The 17,140-nt window shown below is 37.2% G+C and overlaps 1 protein-coding gene across 2 annotated transcripts; it reads right to left on the bottom strand.

Moving 5' to 3' along the window:
* Nucleotides 1-3,881: 3,881 nt before the first annotated feature.
* On the bottom strand, nucleotides 3,882-16,909 carry tnfsf13 (TNF superfamily member 13). Of its 2 annotated transcripts, none has more exons than XM_051692287.1 (6): nucleotides 16,409-16,909; nucleotides 10,037-10,136; nucleotides 9,876-9,926; nucleotides 7,839-7,957; nucleotides 7,619-7,757; nucleotides 3,882-6,097 (listed from the first exon to the last, which is right to left on the bottom strand). In XM_051692287.1, exons 1-6 carry the CDS (start codon nucleotides 16,634-16,636, stop codon nucleotides 5,988-5,990), a joined length of 747 nt encoding a protein of 248 aa, XP_051548247.1. In that variant the 5' UTR covers nucleotides 16,637-16,909; the 3' UTR covers nucleotides 3,882-5,987. The 2 variants fall into 2 exon arrangements, with proteins under 2 accessions (XP_051548247.1, XP_051548257.1); XM_051692297.1 differs by having other exon boundaries at nucleotides 9,876-9,923.
* Between the last annotated feature and the right edge of the window lie 231 nt (nucleotides 16,910-17,140).

Below are 17,140 nucleotides of genomic sequence, written 5' to 3'. Positions count from 1 at the left end.
TCATTTTAAGGCCCGTGCAGACCTCTCATATTCTAAATACTTTGGATTACTTCTTCAGCACTGGCAGATATTTTCACTTGTTTTGACTATAAAAACTCTGCTAGTACAGTAAATACACATGTTAAAAATAAATTCTCTGAAAACCTAAATATCTTATGCGGTGTTGTTTCTAAAACAAGATAAATCAAAATGATCATGTTTTAAGGATTTTTAGATATTTTTACAGGAAAACAATACAAAAATTATTATCAAGAATACGAATTTTGCCCTAATATTAAAGGTCTTACTAGAAAAAAAGAAATTATGATCCAACGTGAATTTTCTTGATAAAAGAATATGATCGTGCCTGGTAACGTGCATGTAAAATGGCTAGAAATAGCATTTAGCTTAGGGTAAAGCTGACAATTTACACAAGGTTTATTTCTATTTCTTCTGCCCCAAACTTACTTCTCTGTCTGCTCGTATGAATGTAACACATCATAACAAAGTGTTTCACTGCTGTTCACATGCACTTTGGATCGTGTCATTTATATGTATACCATGTTTTCCATCTGAAAGGACTAAATATTAAATTAAACAAATGACAATAAAATGCTAAATAATCTCTTCAGTAATCAAAATACTTTTTGAATGTATTCTAATTACCAATTTAAATTGTAACTGTAGTGGAATACAGTTACTTATATTTTGTATTTTAAATACGTAATCCTATTACATGTATTCTGTTACTCCCCAACCCTGTGCTTACCTTTAAACTCATGACTGTGAGTCATGACAAACACAGCCATCCTGTCCGGAGCTAGAAAGCAACAAGCAGGGTGTATGCATGAGCGTGTGTGTGTGAGTTATTACATCACCAACCACAAATCTGACCCTGTCACACAATAAAGGTTATCCAGAGTGCCAAGGCCCAAAATGGGAGGAAGAGGCAGCGTTTCTTTCTTATTCTGTCTGCTCTCTTATTTTATTCCTCTGAGTGGAGGCTTTCCGGACCTCTACATGCAGGAACAAGAGGTAAGGAAGTCTAAGCTACTGTATGAGCACACATACACATTCAGCCGAATCTTATTGATGACATACAGCTTCCTGCTTTTCACTGCTTTCACATTTATGTATACATGGACACTTTTGCCTTATGTCCCCCACAGCCTAATTAGTATGGCTAAAGTACCCTTCATTGTCACCAAAGTAGACATGTCTTTCTTTATTTTACTAGATATCATGTAGCATGATCATTATAATATTGGTAAAGTGGGCATTATTACAACGATTCACTTTTAAACTAAAAAGACAACCAATACTGAAGGTGAAAAGCTCACCAAGAACCTCCTCACAAACTGCTTCAGTTTGAGAACTATAGAATCTGTTATTTAATATCTGCATTTAGTTTGACTGGCTAATACATTTAATGGGATGAAAATAAGAAAGAGCATTGTATTGTGTAGAAGTGTGAGTGAGAAGAGTAGAGCACTGTTGCTGTAATCCACCTCTCTCAGGAGACTTTTTGTGCACTTACTAGTGTCATCTACAGAAATGTACTTACACAAAAACTTTGACAAAACTTTGTTTTCTTCCTTCATAAAGTCACAGAATGTGTTAAGCTCTTAATTACAAATAATAATAATGAAACATAAAGAAAAACCATCTTTTGACAACCCTAATATTTTTTAAATGTTCTAATTACTTTTTTATAGGTTTAAAGAAATAGTTCACCCAAAAATAAAAATTGTCATCATTTACTCACCCTCATGCCATCCCAGATGTGTATGACTTTCTTTCTTCTGCAGAACACAAATTGAGATTTTTAGAAGAATATTTCAGCTTTGTTGGTCCAATGCAAATGAATGGTGGCCAGAACTTTGAAGGTCCAAAAAGCATATAAAGTCAGCATAAAAGTAATCCAGACTCCAGTGTTTAAATCAATGTGATTGTGATTCTGTGTGATTCTGAAGAAGCGATATGATAGGTGTAGGTGAGAAACAGATCAATATTTAGGTCCTTTTTTTACTATAAATCTACACTTTCACCAGCGCTCCTGTGCGTGTTTATGAGAGGACCTAGTTCTTTTTCAGTTTTGTAGCGTTTCGCATTCTTCGTGCATATCGCCACCTACTGGGCTGGGAGGAGAAAGAAAAAAAGGGAAGGAATAAAGCAAAGGAAAAGAATGAATAAATCATATTTCCACAACAGCCCAGTAGGTGATGATATGCACGAAAGAATGCAAATAGGCAAAAAAAGAAGTAGAAGAACTCTCGCAAACTTGCACAGGAGGGCTGTGTGAAAATAGATTAATAGTGAAAAAGGACTTAAATGTTGATCTGTTTATTACCACACCTACCATATCGCTTCTGTAATAGATTTAACCACTGGAGTCATATGGATTACTTTTCTGTTGCCTTTATGTGATTTTTGGACCTTCAAAGTCCTGGCCACCATCCACTTGCATTGTATGGACATACTGCTGAAGCCACACACTATCAGTTGCACCACAGGAAAAGGTAAACACAGGTGAACTGATGCAAAAATGTCACTTGTCAGTAAGTTGGCAGAATGGGGTCGATGTCAGGGCACTGGAACATTCAGTAGCAACATGCCAACTTTCTGTATGATCATTTCAGTGTAACCATGTAGTCCATGGACATGTTCATCTGCATTTGACAACAAAAAGTGTCCAGATACTTTTTTTTCTTCATTTTGAACAGTTTATATAGTTTCATCATTTAAAACAACAAAGTTATTTTTGTGAAACATTGAAACAGCTTGAAAAGTGTGCTTGTGCTATCTTTCTTTAAAAGAAATGCCACTTTGTTTGATATTTGTTATGTAATGCAAAGACATTCAGACACCTTTAAATGTTGCTTAAGTGATCAAATACCACTGTATTTATGTAAATGCAATAAGAGTCAACATTTTATTGTATAATCAGAAATAAATGATGAAGAACATTGTTTTAATGTATTTTGCTAGCTGGTCCAGATAGTTTTCAGGTTCACCAGCTCAACTGTCCAATTGAACAATTGTCAGAATATGCCTACGACTGAATACAAGTATTTTTAATCAGGTCAGGGAGGTTATCTAAGCAGCCATGGGAAAAGGTCAAAGTGCACATAACACCATTATAGTCTGAGTTCAGTGAATGAGATCCCACAGAGGGAATATAACAGCATGAGAGACAAAGTGTTCAGGTTATCTCAGACGTACTTTCTGATAAGTGTATATTTGCGCTCAGATTATTACACAAACGATAAATAAAATAATTAATTAAATGACAGAAATTAATAAAAAAAACTTTTTTCTCCCCCAGATAAATATGTTATAAACAGGGTGGCCAGATGTCCCATTTTTCCCAGGACAGTCCCGTATTTAAGCACTTTTTCTAGTGTCCCGATTTATTCGGAAAAAATCGTGTTTTGTCCCGTATTTCCCCTCTCCTAAAAATTTCTCTATCGCCTATGCGGTTTTATCAGTCACGTGAGTATTCTAATCAATGGAAGCCAAGGATACGACTTGTAAAACCAATAAAATCACACCGTGTTATTTGAAGTACATGATTGGAATAAACCATGCAATCACAATCCCCTATCAACAGACTTCCAGTTAGTGAACTGATTGAAGAGTCAGTCTGAAAGAGCACACAGATGAAATTGCGACTGGAAAAATGTCAGGGAAGCGTGCATGTACATTTAATGAGGATCTTCAAAAAGAGTTTACATTTCTAAAAAATAGAGTCACAGACAGAGCCTAGTAAAGTGAGGTGTGAGATTTGTGGAGCTCGCTTTTCCATCGCCCATGGAGGCCGCACTGACATTGTGCAGCATTTTTATACAAAAAAAACATGTGGATACTGCTAAAAGTAAATGTGCCACACCAAGTGTTAGCGATTTGTTTTTGTTTTTTTTGTGAAGCAAATTTACGAATCTGACAAGGTGCACGCAAGTGAAAGACTTTTTGCTTATCATTCTGTTGTGCTCGGCCATAGTTTTTGGTCGGCTGACTGCACTGCGAAATTGTACGATCTGAAATTTTCTTCTGCCGGCACCAAATCTGAAGCTGTCATATGCAACGTACTCGCTTTTGTGCAGCTGGACAATCAGAAATTACTGCAGCATGGCAACACACATTTCCTCTCTTTTGGTCCAGCTCTTGAAAGAATACTACACATTTTCAGTGGTCTGCGTGCATACCTTCTTTCTCAAAAAAAAAAAAAATACCCAAAGTTTCTAAGAGACATTTTCAGTGATCCTTGCACTAAACTTTGGATTGGCTTTGCACTCAAGCAAACAGCCACTTTTAACCGTGCACTGGAGATAGTAGAGCAAAACCACTTATCAGCCACAGAAGTGGCTTTGCACATTCATGACTTGAGAAAAGTCTTGCAGGCCAGGCTGGAGGAATCATTCATACCCTCTGACATTGAAAAGCAGTTGGATGCCCTGGTTGAAGCTGGTGACATGCGAATGCAGATGATTTATTTTGTGCAGTGAGAAACTTTTATTCAGCATCAGTGGATTACCTCCAAAATTGGAGCCGCTCATTGGAGAACAAAGAAAAACTTGAGTGGGCCCTACTGAGAGACATCCCAGAGTGGAAAGACATTCAGAGCAGCCTCAAACACTTCTACTCCAGAATCCCCGCTCCCAGTTTGACTGATGAAACCATGCCCTTTGATGAGTGGGCTTGTGTGAAAATCATTGTCACTCATTGCATCACTGAGGGGAACATGAACAAGACGGCCGTGTCTGAGAGATGGACAGATGTTTTTCGTGACCTGGAGAGCAAGACCATCAACTTCGGAGTCTTAGCCAAGGTCATGGAGTTTGTTTTATGCCTGCCTGGGACATCTGCATCTGTGGAGCGTGTGTTCTCATTAATGAATGCAGCATGGACACCGGATAAATCTCGACTTGGTGTAACAGTCATTAAGGCAATGCTTTTTGTACATCTTAATTTTAGACTGGACTGCTCTGCATTTTATTATAAACTCTTGAAAGACAAGCAAACACTGAGAAAAATTGCTGCCAGTGAAAAGTACAAGGTGACAACAGTTACAGATGCGGATTCACCCTCTACTTCACATTGATCTGCACCTAGGTAAGGATACGTCAATTTAATTTTTGCTGGGAGGGGGCTGTCCCATTTTCCACAAGCAGGAATCTGGTCACCCTATATAAATATTAATTAATAATAATGGGAGATATTGAGCTGTGATGTTGGAAGGGTCTCTTTCTACAGTAGATGATGGAAAGCGTGACTGCAGTTGATCATAAATTCATTTTGGTATTTACTCTTAACTTGTAAACTCTTTAAATGTACTGTATAAAGCATTACTATATTTAATTTTTTTTTTTCATTTTTTTTTTCATTATTATTGTTGCATGATGTTCACTGAAAGTTGGTCTGAATTATTCCCATATTCATATACAATGGTATTTGCATGGTACTTCAAAGGAGCCAACCACCATTGTACATCTGAAGAAAATACAAGGAAAAAAGAAAACCTTTTACCATGGTACTTTTTGTTACTTCTGCTTTTGACACCTCATCCATGTTTTTATTTTTGTTGATTTCCTTTTTCTTTCTCAGAATATGTAATTGAATATGTTTGACATCATTGTAATTATGATTAGGGGGTAGAACATTTCCAACGCCTTTGAATTTAGTACAGCATGATAGTGTGCTATTTACAACACAGCACTGTTGTTTTTCATCTATTATTTAAACTAAATGCTCATCTAAGTGATATGTATATACTGTAGTATTTTACCTAACTTTAAAAAAAAAAACCACACACATCTATTTAGTACCGTAGCATTTAAAGTGTCCACTAGATGTCACCAATGTACCACTTAAAAGCGCAAAACATGATTATTTGCAATTGTTTGAGATTATGATTCTATCATATGGGGCAAAAAGCAAGCAAAGGGTAAAAAGATTTCTCTCAGCTAAACATCTAAGTGTGTGTGTGTGTGTGTGTGTGTGTGTGTGTTTCAAATGTTGAAGATGCCCATGAAGGTAGCGTGAGCAGTAAGGATGAGCTCTGCAGATTTGCGGGGAACGGAGAGCTGAAGTGTGGATCCAGACTCCAGGAAGTGAACACCTATACAACAAACACATACTTTATGTCTGGTTACAATTTCTTAATTGAATAAGTATTTGGCTTTTCACCAAAAATAGAGGAATATTCCATGTTAAACTTAAGCTCGATTGAGCGTGTTTACATGCACGTTCGTACACTGAGTATGCTTAATAAGCCGACAACATGTACAAGCATTAAATGTGTCATTTTTCAAATGATGCATTATAGTAAAAGTGTTTCGATATCATAACATTGCAGTGTGTGAGTAATACTGTGGAAAATAAGTGTTTATAAAGTCACAATCAGCCATTGTATTTGTGATTTGTTTGAAAGTGAATAAAACGCACAGCTGTTGTAGCGCCTCAAGTGTAAACTTCACCAGGAAACTACAGCGAAACTTAGAACAAGGCATGTAAAAGTTAGTAAGCAAAAATGTAGTTATAGTAGCGTTCATTCTATGAGACTAGTTTTATTTCATGTATATGTTCTTAAGTCTTTTTGTTCACACAGTTAGAACAGAGGTTACTGTAAGTTTCTCCTATAGTCTTTGAGTATTTATGTTTACACTGATATTGACATTGATATTAACTATATTATGGAGAAAAAAATCACAATGATCAGTTTTATACAGGTTTTTTATTATTATTATTATTATTATTATTATTGTTTTTTTGCACTTAGTACAAAAATATTGATTTTAAATAATGTGGTGTGGTGTGATGATATTTGCTCATTAAAAGGAATAGTTCACCCAAAAATGAAAATTCTCTCATCATTTACTCACCCTCATACCATCCCAGATGAATATGACTTTCTTTCATCTGCTGAACACAAACAAAGATCGAGGATCCTGAAATCACATAAAGGCCACATTAAAGTAATCCATAAGACTCCAGTGGTTAAATCCATATCTTCAGAAGCAATATGATCAATATCAATATTTAAGTACTTTTTTACTGAAAATCAACACTTTCACATTCAGCCACCTAATAGTTGGGGCTGGTCAAAGGTGGAGATTTATGGTAAAAAAAAGGACATAAATATTGATCTGTTTCTAACCCACACTTATCACATCGCTTCTGAAGACATTTAACCACTGGAATCATACAGATTACTTTTATGCTGCCTTTATGTCCTTTTTGGACCTTCAAAGTTCTGGCCACCATTCGCTTACATTTTATGGACCTATACAGAGCTGAGATATTCTTGTAAAAATCTTTGTTTTTGTTCAGCAGAAGAAAGAAAGTCATACACATCTGGGATGGCATAAAGGCGAGTAAATGATGAGAGAATTTTCATTTTTGGGTGTACTATCCCTTTAAGGCCTTTAAATAGCCATATTTTGCACTGACATTTAACCCTGAACCATTCTGAATGTAATAGGATTGGCAATAGAAATGAAATTAAAAAAAAAAGAAATATGTTTTTTTTTTCCTTCAGTAATAATATGTGGTCTATTACACACACACCAAGACTGAGTGGTACTAGCTAGTTACATAAACATGACCACAGTTAATTACTTATATTGCCCTGATAACTCACCAGCTGTGTAGCAAGTGTTGAGTGGCTGGCTGACGTTTCTGGGCATGCTCTTTAGACACTTCATCAGCTTACTCTCTGCTCCCCTGAGCCTTTTTGTGATCACATGACCCATGACCCAGGTGGTATCTTTATACAGCACCTGTGGCAAGAAACAGAATAGGTTACTCCTAGAAGTCTGTATTTTGATAATGCAGTAAAACCAGTGCCAAACACTACCAACCTGACTGTAAATAAAGTAAGTACCCTCAGTCACCACTGTTACTGTGTCACCTGATAGCTGAAGCCCCTCGCCTCTGCTCTGTCCAAGGGCCCAAGAGAGGACAGTGGTATCATAATCGTCTGAGAACATACAGAGAAATAAAACAATGAGATCCAATACCTCCAACAATGAGTGTTTCCTCTTGTGGAGCACAGAAGTTCACTGAGAGATAGTGTACTGTATATTCGAATCAAAAGTTTTGTGGTTTTAGTCCATATATGTTCATTCTGAGGTCATCTAAAGTATAAGCTATTGTCCTGAAAGTTGACAAAGTAAGTACATACATTAAAATTACCAGAAAATTGACCAAAAATATTGATGACATCATCTCTTGCTCAAGGGCATTTACAAATTTTTATCCAAACCAAAAAATAATGTTTTTGGCTGGGCCAAAATTTATTTTCCACCCCAGCTTCCTGTTTCAATAGGAATGTCAAACCATTTCATGGGGGTCAATATTTAAGTCCTTTTTTACTATAAATTCTCCTCCCTACCTAGTAAGTGGTGATATGCACGAAGAGTGCGAATAGCCAAAAACAAAAGAAGAACAATGAATCTTAAATATGAATCTGTTTCTCACCCACACCTATCATATCCCTTCAGAAGATATGGATTTAATCACTGGAGTCGTATGGATTACTTTTATGCTGACTTTATGTGCTGTTGGAGCTACAAAATTTTGGTACCCATACACTTGCATTGTGATGACATACATAGCTGAAATATTCTTCTAAAAATCTTTGTTAGTGTTCAGCAGAAGAAAGTCATTCACATATGGGATGGCATGAGGGTGAGTAAATGATGAGAGAATTTTCATTTTTGGGTGAACTATTCCTTTAAGGTTAATGCTCTATCAAGTTTTAAATAAACAAAAACTACCTCCCGACCTAAACCTTAAGCCTAAACCTAACCGATGGTGTCAGAAAAAGCAAATGTGAGATGAAAACGCAGTTGTTGAACCAACCACTTCATTTTGTGGTACTTCTATGACACTTTCAGCTCACATGATCTTCTGGTCTCATATCCCAAAATTTAGCATTGGACTTGAGCAACCGCGCAACTTGTTTGTGCTCGAACAAGCTTAATGTAGTTGGTTATGTAATTCAAATGTTAAAATGTATCAGCTCCAAGTTATGCGCTATGGGAAAAGTGTTTCAATGTCATAAGATAGCATTGTGTAAGGAACACTGTGAAAAGTAGTATTTATGAACTGATAATCTGTGATTTGTGTGAAAGTGAATAAAAGTAATTGTTGTAGCGCTTTTATTGTTTATTTCACCACAAACCTGCCGCGATATGTACAACGAGCCACGTAAAAATCATTTTGCAAAAATGTTGGTATAGTAAGGTGATTCTATCAGACCAGGCTGCATCCAGGGGTGTAAAAAAAATGTATTATACAGCTGAAAGATTAAATGAAATGACATTATAAAATGTATACTTCTGGTCCTGGATGTTGACTGGTCAATACAGTGTTCCATCTGTGTTAAAATACAGTAACAGCTACGACGTGGAACCTTGTTACTGTGTGAATGACTACGCAGCATGCAAATATATAAAAGGATGGCAAGAGTCATTTATATTCATGAAGTCATTCCTGATTGGACAAATCAGTAATATTCATCATGAAAGCACTACCTGATTGGTTGGAGTAACTATAACCCAACCATAACACTACCCCTACACCTAATCTTAACCAACAAGGTAGCACTTTCCTCATAAATATAAATGAGTCTTCCACTGCCATTCTAGGGTTCAGAAATCCTTGCACGCACCCATAGATGCCAACTATTACCCTTAGTTTACATGTCAGAGACTAACTCTTCTATCAGAACAATGGCACTTACTAAATTTGATTACTAATATTTTATTAAATGAAAATGTGTGTTTAATATTTACAGTTTAGCACAGCCTTTCATACCTTATTGCTCAAATAAAATGAGGTCAAAGAGAACACTAGTACACTGAACTGTAAAATATTGTGGGTGTAACACTCACTGTACGACTGAGAGGACATAGGAACAAGATGGAGAAATGTGTGCCGCTCTGCTAAAAGAAGGAGAATTTGCATAAGATACAAGAGAAAGTGAATGTGCTTGTCAAAGAATTTAAAAAAGAAGTGTCAGTGAAAGACAGATACTAAGAAACAAATGACTCACTTTGTCGTCTCTGTCTCAGTTTCTTCTGTTCTTGCACGTCTCTCGTGTCTCGGCCATGTCCATGTTTCTGTCTCTCAAGAAATCTGTGATATCCGCTTACCTTACAGCAAGATGCATGGGAAATGAGATATCATCACAGATTATTAAAATGTTACAGACAAGCTGAACCTCTGGATTTTAGATCATGTTTGATGGTTTGAGGTTTGATCCAAGAGACATCTGCAAGCAAATGATCATAGACCTTTTCTGAAAACCAACATTTTTGAATTTTAAGCAACTGGGTCTCAAGATGATTTTGATGAATGAAGTCAGTTCCCATCACATTTACACAAATGTCCTAGCGGAGTAACCACAGGTGTAGTTCATCACATTAAAGGTGCAGTATTTTTTTAACTTTAATTAAAAAAGTTGTACTACTTTAATATGATAAGTAATTTTGAAACATATGTTTAAAATCATGAGCACTCACATGGGATGAGGATTAATGCTGTTTTATTCTACATGGAGAGGGTCCCCTCATGGGGGCGGCCATGTTAGAATCACATGACCAACCAAATACTACTCACTTTATCTCAATAACCACCCTGTTATTGGTCACATTCACTCATGGATTAAATTAATCCTGCCTGACAGTGAATAGTGAATTTCTACAATGGCATCTTTAACTGAAAACTATTGATTTTAAATGATGCTGCATCCACACCACTAGGTGTCATTGTAAGTACAAAATGGCATGCATAAAAAATTACTGAGTGCACCCATGGACATTTTCCACTAACGTTTAACAACTAGTAAGTGTCCTTCAGTTAGAAAATTTAATACACAGTATATTGTTTTATCATTTCAAACCTAACAAACTTCTCTTTGTGAAATGTTTTGCTTGATAATAAATGCCACTTGATTTGATTTTGTTATCTAGGCCTAATGCAATGACATTCATACATATTTCACTGTGGCTCAGGTGTCCAAACACACTTTGGGGCCAGTGTACATTGCTTATTAAAGATATTTGATGAAAGACAAGCAAAACCATATAATTGACAATTCCTACCAATCCTTTTTAAGAATTGCTATCACTCAAGACAGAATAAAACACATCAAAGTTCAGTATAAGAGAGTAACCTATAATTTCCATCATTTTTTTTAATCATGTGAATGTTGTCCATTCTGACAGGCTCTTTGATACTGATTTAAAATCATTTTTATACATTGTGGGCAAAAGGCAGGTGGCCTGTTTGACTAATTCATTAAAAGAACCAAAGAGTTATTAATTTGTGAATCGGGCATCGCTAGTTCTGATTCAAAATAGTAGACAGAATTACGGGATAGACAACATGATTTCATTACCAGAGAAAATGTTTCTGCTGGTCATTATATGAGAACTTCCCTGATCAGAAAAGGATTTACAGTATCAGTAAAAGTTTACTGGGGCACGGCAGGAATTTACTGGGGCTCATGCCCCAGTAAGCGGAGTTTAGCAATGCCCCTGGTAATCCACTGGTACTTTGTGATAGACCATAGTATTAGGCCCAGCGTCAGAGGGGAGACTGGGGGGCATTAGCTCTCTTTCGTTTAAAATAGTAATTGAAGAAGGTATGGACATACGAAATTGTTTAAAAAGACCACCGACCGGGGACCTGGGTAGCTCAGCGAGTAAAGACACTGACTACCACCCCTGGAGTCATGAGTTCGAATCCAGGGCATGCTGAGTGAATCCAGCCAGGTCTCCTAAGCAACCAAATTGGCCTAGTTGCTAGGGAGGGTAGAGTCACATGGGGTAGCCTACTCGTGGTCACTATAATGTGGTTCTCGCTCTCGGTGGGGCACGTGGTGAGTTGTGCGTGGATGCCGCAGGGAATAGCGTGAAGCCTCCACACGTGCTATATCTCCGCGGTAACACGCTCAACAAGCCATGTGATAAGATGCACGGATTGACGGTCTCAGACGCGGAGGCAACTGAGATTCGTCCTCCGCCACCCGGATTGAGGCGAGTCACAACACCACCATGAGGACTTAAAGCGCATTGGGAATTGGGCATTCCAAATTGGGGAGAGAAAAAAAGTCTGTAATCTGTGGTGATTTGCCAGCGAGGTAGCTGGATGTCATGCTATCATTAGCAGCTCAACACGCTTGGAATCATCACAATTAACAAGAGCAGCTAATGCTAGCACCCTAATTATGAGAAAGTATCCAGTGACATTATTTTCAGGAAAGAAGAGGTCATTTTCTAGCAGCTGATTTAAAGGAAGAAATTCGCTGGAATACTCAGTAAAAGTCAATGCTCTGTTTTGCTACTTCTGTAGAAAATTCCTCTCAGGCTCTGATCCAGCTTTCACAGCCAGGGGATTTCATGACTGGAAACATGCTTTGGGAATGGACAAAGGACTGGAAAAGCACACCAAGTCAAAAGTGCACACTTCATGCATAGCACTGTGGATGGACATGGAGTACAGAACATGGAACATTTTGGAGATATCTACGCTTTTAAATACATATCAGCTTCAACAAAATCGCTATTACATCTCAATCATAATTGACATGAGCGAATTTCTCTGTGCAAATCAGCTGCCACTTAGAACAGATCAGGATGTGTTCAGTAGCATGTCAGATGGTGGCAGTAGGCTGTTTTTATCCCTTTTTGAGTATACCCTCAGGAAAGATCCTGAAATGACAAAGGCTGAGAAAACAACCCTCTTTAACCTCCTGAGACCCCCGTGTGACTGCTGTGTGCATTTTTTTATTTCCCTTTTTGATTTGTAACAAGTAGGACCTAATAAAAAAATAAAAAACTCAGAACAGTTTGAATTGCACCTTATTTTCATATACAGCCTCTGAAAGCAACATTTTCCAGCTTTTGGATATGTCCATTGATTCTCAATGTGATAATGCACAAAGAATGTAGGATTTTTATGGTAAGTTAGCCCTGTAGTCCACATACGTGGACATTGTGTTTAACAGCATGCCGTTTCATGATAAATCGATGCAATTCTTAAATGGCATATCGGATGAAACTAGAGAATATAATCTTTTGACTCAAACAGGTTTTAATGTTGGTTTTTAACAGGTTTTTAAGGTTTCTTACCAGATGTAGTTTTGTTGCCATTTCTCCGAAAGACAAACATGGCTGAGATTGGTACCAAAACCGTTGTTTTGTTACATGACTCGGTGCACTGAAAGTTTGACCCTTTAAAGACAGCCTTGAGTCTCCTGAACTGAGATCAGTTGTACAGATATACAGTATGTCCATTGTTGATGGAGATAAGCAATGATCGTGCTCATGGACTCGACACCCGTGTTGAGGCAGTGGGACTGATGCAATCAGTGACAGAGGCTGACTTGAGCTTTATTGCAGGTATGGTCCATAAGATATTGCAACTTCTTGATCCAGCAAACAAAAAGCTTTAAGCAGAAAACGTCAATTTGCTCTCAGCCATTAAGTTTGTGAATTGCACAGCTGATTGTGTCAAAAAACTTTGACCTGTGGTAGAGTTTTTTGAACTTTGGAGAATTAGCTGTGATTACAACACAGCGAAATCATAACACAAATAAATTCAAATGAAATTAAGCCACAACACAACGGAAATGCGCCCGGCCACTAGGGAGCAATGCTGACCTGGAGAATAATGTTTAGATTTTTAAAACTTTATTGGCAGTATTTCATGCATAGCCTACATGAGGAGGACAGGAAACGATAAGTCATTCCCAATGTGTGTAAAGTAGCCTAGATTTATGTTTTGATTATGTTATGATTTTAATTTAACTAAATACATTTTGGCAAAGACATTTGTGCATTGTGAAGCAAGGTATTGTAATTAACTCTCTATGGTGTGGTGTTGCCTCCAGGCAACATAACAAAATTTGGCTTGCTGTGTCAAAATAAAACACCTGATTCATGAGTCCTTTCTTAATCTTTGTGTTGTTGCTTAATTTATGTGTGTTGTGACTTAATTTCTATGTGTTGTGGTTTAATTTATTTGTGTTGTGGCTTAAAGGGGTCATGAATTGGAAAATCAAACTTGCCATGATATCTTGACATATAAAAGTTCATAACACTATAAAAACATACTGTAACTTTCAGAACCAAAAACTTCTTTGTTAGTCCAAAAAAAGGCTTTATTGAAACCAAGGTGCCAAAATGACTTGTTCTCTACTTCCTCCTCACTAATACATCATAGTGAGGTATTACATCAGCACAGGCCAGCCTCTGCATAAACGGATCAATGCCTACTTTATCGTCGACACTGCTTAGGCCCGCCCACCGGTCTTGCTGTTAGAGCAGAGTGGTGAGATTATTTTTGGAGCAACAGGAGGTGTCACAATGGCCACGAAGATGTCAAGATGTTTCGCAGTGCCAGGTTGTGGGAAACTAGATTTCTTGCATTTGCTTCGCAAGGATCCCAACATTAAGAAAGAGTGGCTGACGTTTTTTTTAATGAAGTCCCGGATCGCGTCGGTAAGAACGTGTTTGTTTGCTCGCTTCATTTTAACGATGATTCTATTACAAACAAGACACAGTTCGAAGCAGGCTTTGCAGAGAGACTTAAATTAAAAGCTGATGCTGTGCCAACTATATTGGACCCGACAGTGATGTTGCATCAAACAAGTGTGAGTATGCATATTAATTGTTTTGCTTAGTATGTTACAGACTGTTAGATATGTACTCGAGTATTTGATTTGATCCTAGTGATTTTAGACGCTCGTGTATTAGTTTTAATGCACAGGGATCTCTAAGCAGCATATATTTTCTTGTTCTGTTGGCATGATGGCACAATTGCCACAGATGCACCTAAAGAGTATTGATATTAATATATTTAGACAATCTCTCTCCTTTTTAATGAAAACATGCCTCATTGTAATGAACAACGTATGTGTTTGTCACTACACTGAATATAAGATGAAAGATGATTATATGACGAATGACACAGGTGAATGTATCCTGTATACTTTTACATGTTGCATTGTAAGTGTATCCTTTCACGGTTATAAATGTGATAACACCGTGTATTTACACTTTATTTGGTACTGTTATGCGTTACTCTGCATTTGTAAAACACGGAAATGTTTCACCATTGGAAAATGCCCCAACTATGTAACAAGATACACGCCGTTGTGACGCGTCTTGGTTTAAACAACAATAAAAGTAATACCTATTACACAAATAGACAAGTAAATTACAGTGATTACTTACCACGCTGTCACAGACTGCAGTATCCGTGGTGTTTGTGGAGGTGGTTAATTTTCTTCAAATTCGGGATCAGACTCTGGCTCAAACATGTATGGATGAATTCCTCCGGTTGTCATTTTTTTAACCATCCTAAGTTTTCAAAACAACCCCACACGCACGTAATGGCGGGGGCGTTTACACTTAACCACATGCAAAGATGTTACCTAATCACAGCAGTGGGCGTTTACACTTAAGTCTTCAATAACACATGCCCCAAAAAACGGAGCATTTGAGTCAGAGGCACAAAAACTGGATAGAAAATGACCAATTATTCCTAAATTATGACTACTTTTAATGAAAAATATCTCACTAACATTATAAGTGGACCTCAAGGAACATTATAAAATAAAATAAAAATCAAATTCATGACACCTTTCATTTCGTTGTGTTGTGAACTTTTGTTTGCTCTTTAAATTTTGTTGTGTTTTGCACCACTGGGCCACCGTAAATATATCATGGTATGATACGTCAAAGGCTGTGTCTCGTTTGGAAGGCTGCGTCCTCCGGAGGTCGTATTTGTATTCGTCTCGTTTCATAAAAGCAAGCAGGACACTTCGAATGCGACCTTCTTTCACGGGAATTCGGAGGATGTATGAGGTGTATCCTTCGTGGGCACTCATAACCCACAATTCTTTGCTTCAACGGAAATGTCTAAAAAAAAAAAAAAATGACGTCAATTTGCCCGTAAATATGATGTTCAAACGCAAGTAATGTTAATTCCCAAATTGAAGTACCTCAGTAGATTGGTGCAGAGTATATAATATGTATAATTATATTAATATATAATTAAAATAAAGTATTAGACTAAAACTACACCTGAAAAATCTATTTTCTTTTCTCTTTACATCATTATAACTTTCCTAAAATGTACCTCATACATTCCCTTCCAGATGGACTTCGTTCTCTTCTCACTCAAAGCGCTCGCGCTAGAGTGGCGTGCTGTCATAGCAACCATGACAAGTTCTGTTTCCGTTTGTCCTACAAAGGCTGTCTCGTTTAAACGAGGCTTGTTTATACTTGTTTATACTGCGGCTTTCAAAGGACGCGTTCTACCTTTCCATACATATCAGTAAAGACAGAACAACAGATTTTGTTATAGCTTAATGAAGACTGCAGCTGTATTGACTGGGTTAAAACAACTCACCTACCCCGCAGCAAGCGGCGGCATCGCAGCATATACCACTTTCCTTCCCCGCTGTATCCAGAGGCCTGAACTTCAGCGATATCTCAGCCATTTCAGCTCTGAGCATCCATATGTGAGTCCACTGGATGTACATCACACCCACACAGGTGCCGGCAACAGTACACAGAAGAAACGACTTAAACACTTCCACTTTCACCTTCCCAACAGAAGCAGGCGGAGGAATGTTCATCATAGGCGTTGATGTGAAAAGATAATGGAGGAATGCAAACGAACGCACCAATATTCCCTTCCACAATTGATGAACATGGACGTTAACTTTCGCTTTCGCAACTTTTATCAGAAATGAGAAAGCAGTGGGAGTGGAAAAACATTCGCTCAACACGTGGTTGGCCAATTCTCTCGTCCAAAACTCTTAAAGGAATGGTTATGGAATTTATGTCCTAATTTGGAACAAATCCTATAGGGATCAAACGAGAATTCTCTGAATCAAACAAGATTCCAATGGATAAACTGAAATAATAATAATGATAATAATATAAATAAATAAATTCACTCAAAAATATATTTTTTAATGTACACATTTCGATTTCCTAACAAATTCTCATCAAATTAAACTGATTATTGATAAATATTTTTTATTTAATTTTAAAATGATTTAATTTCAATTTTCAATAATTTGTATTTTATTTTGTTATAGTGATTACACAATTTGATAGATATTTGTTATGAATTTTAA

The sequence above is a fragment of the Myxocyprinus asiaticus genome, chromosome 4 (genome assembly GCF_019703515.2).
Source record: "Myxocyprinus asiaticus isolate MX2 ecotype Aquarium Trade chromosome 4, UBuf_Myxa_2, whole genome shotgun sequence".
Taxonomy (NCBI): Eukaryota; Metazoa; Chordata; class Actinopteri; order Cypriniformes; family Catostomidae; genus Myxocyprinus; species Myxocyprinus asiaticus.
The sequence above is the reverse complement of the archived record's forward strand: the minus strand, read 5'-3'. Positions and strand labels throughout refer to the sequence as shown.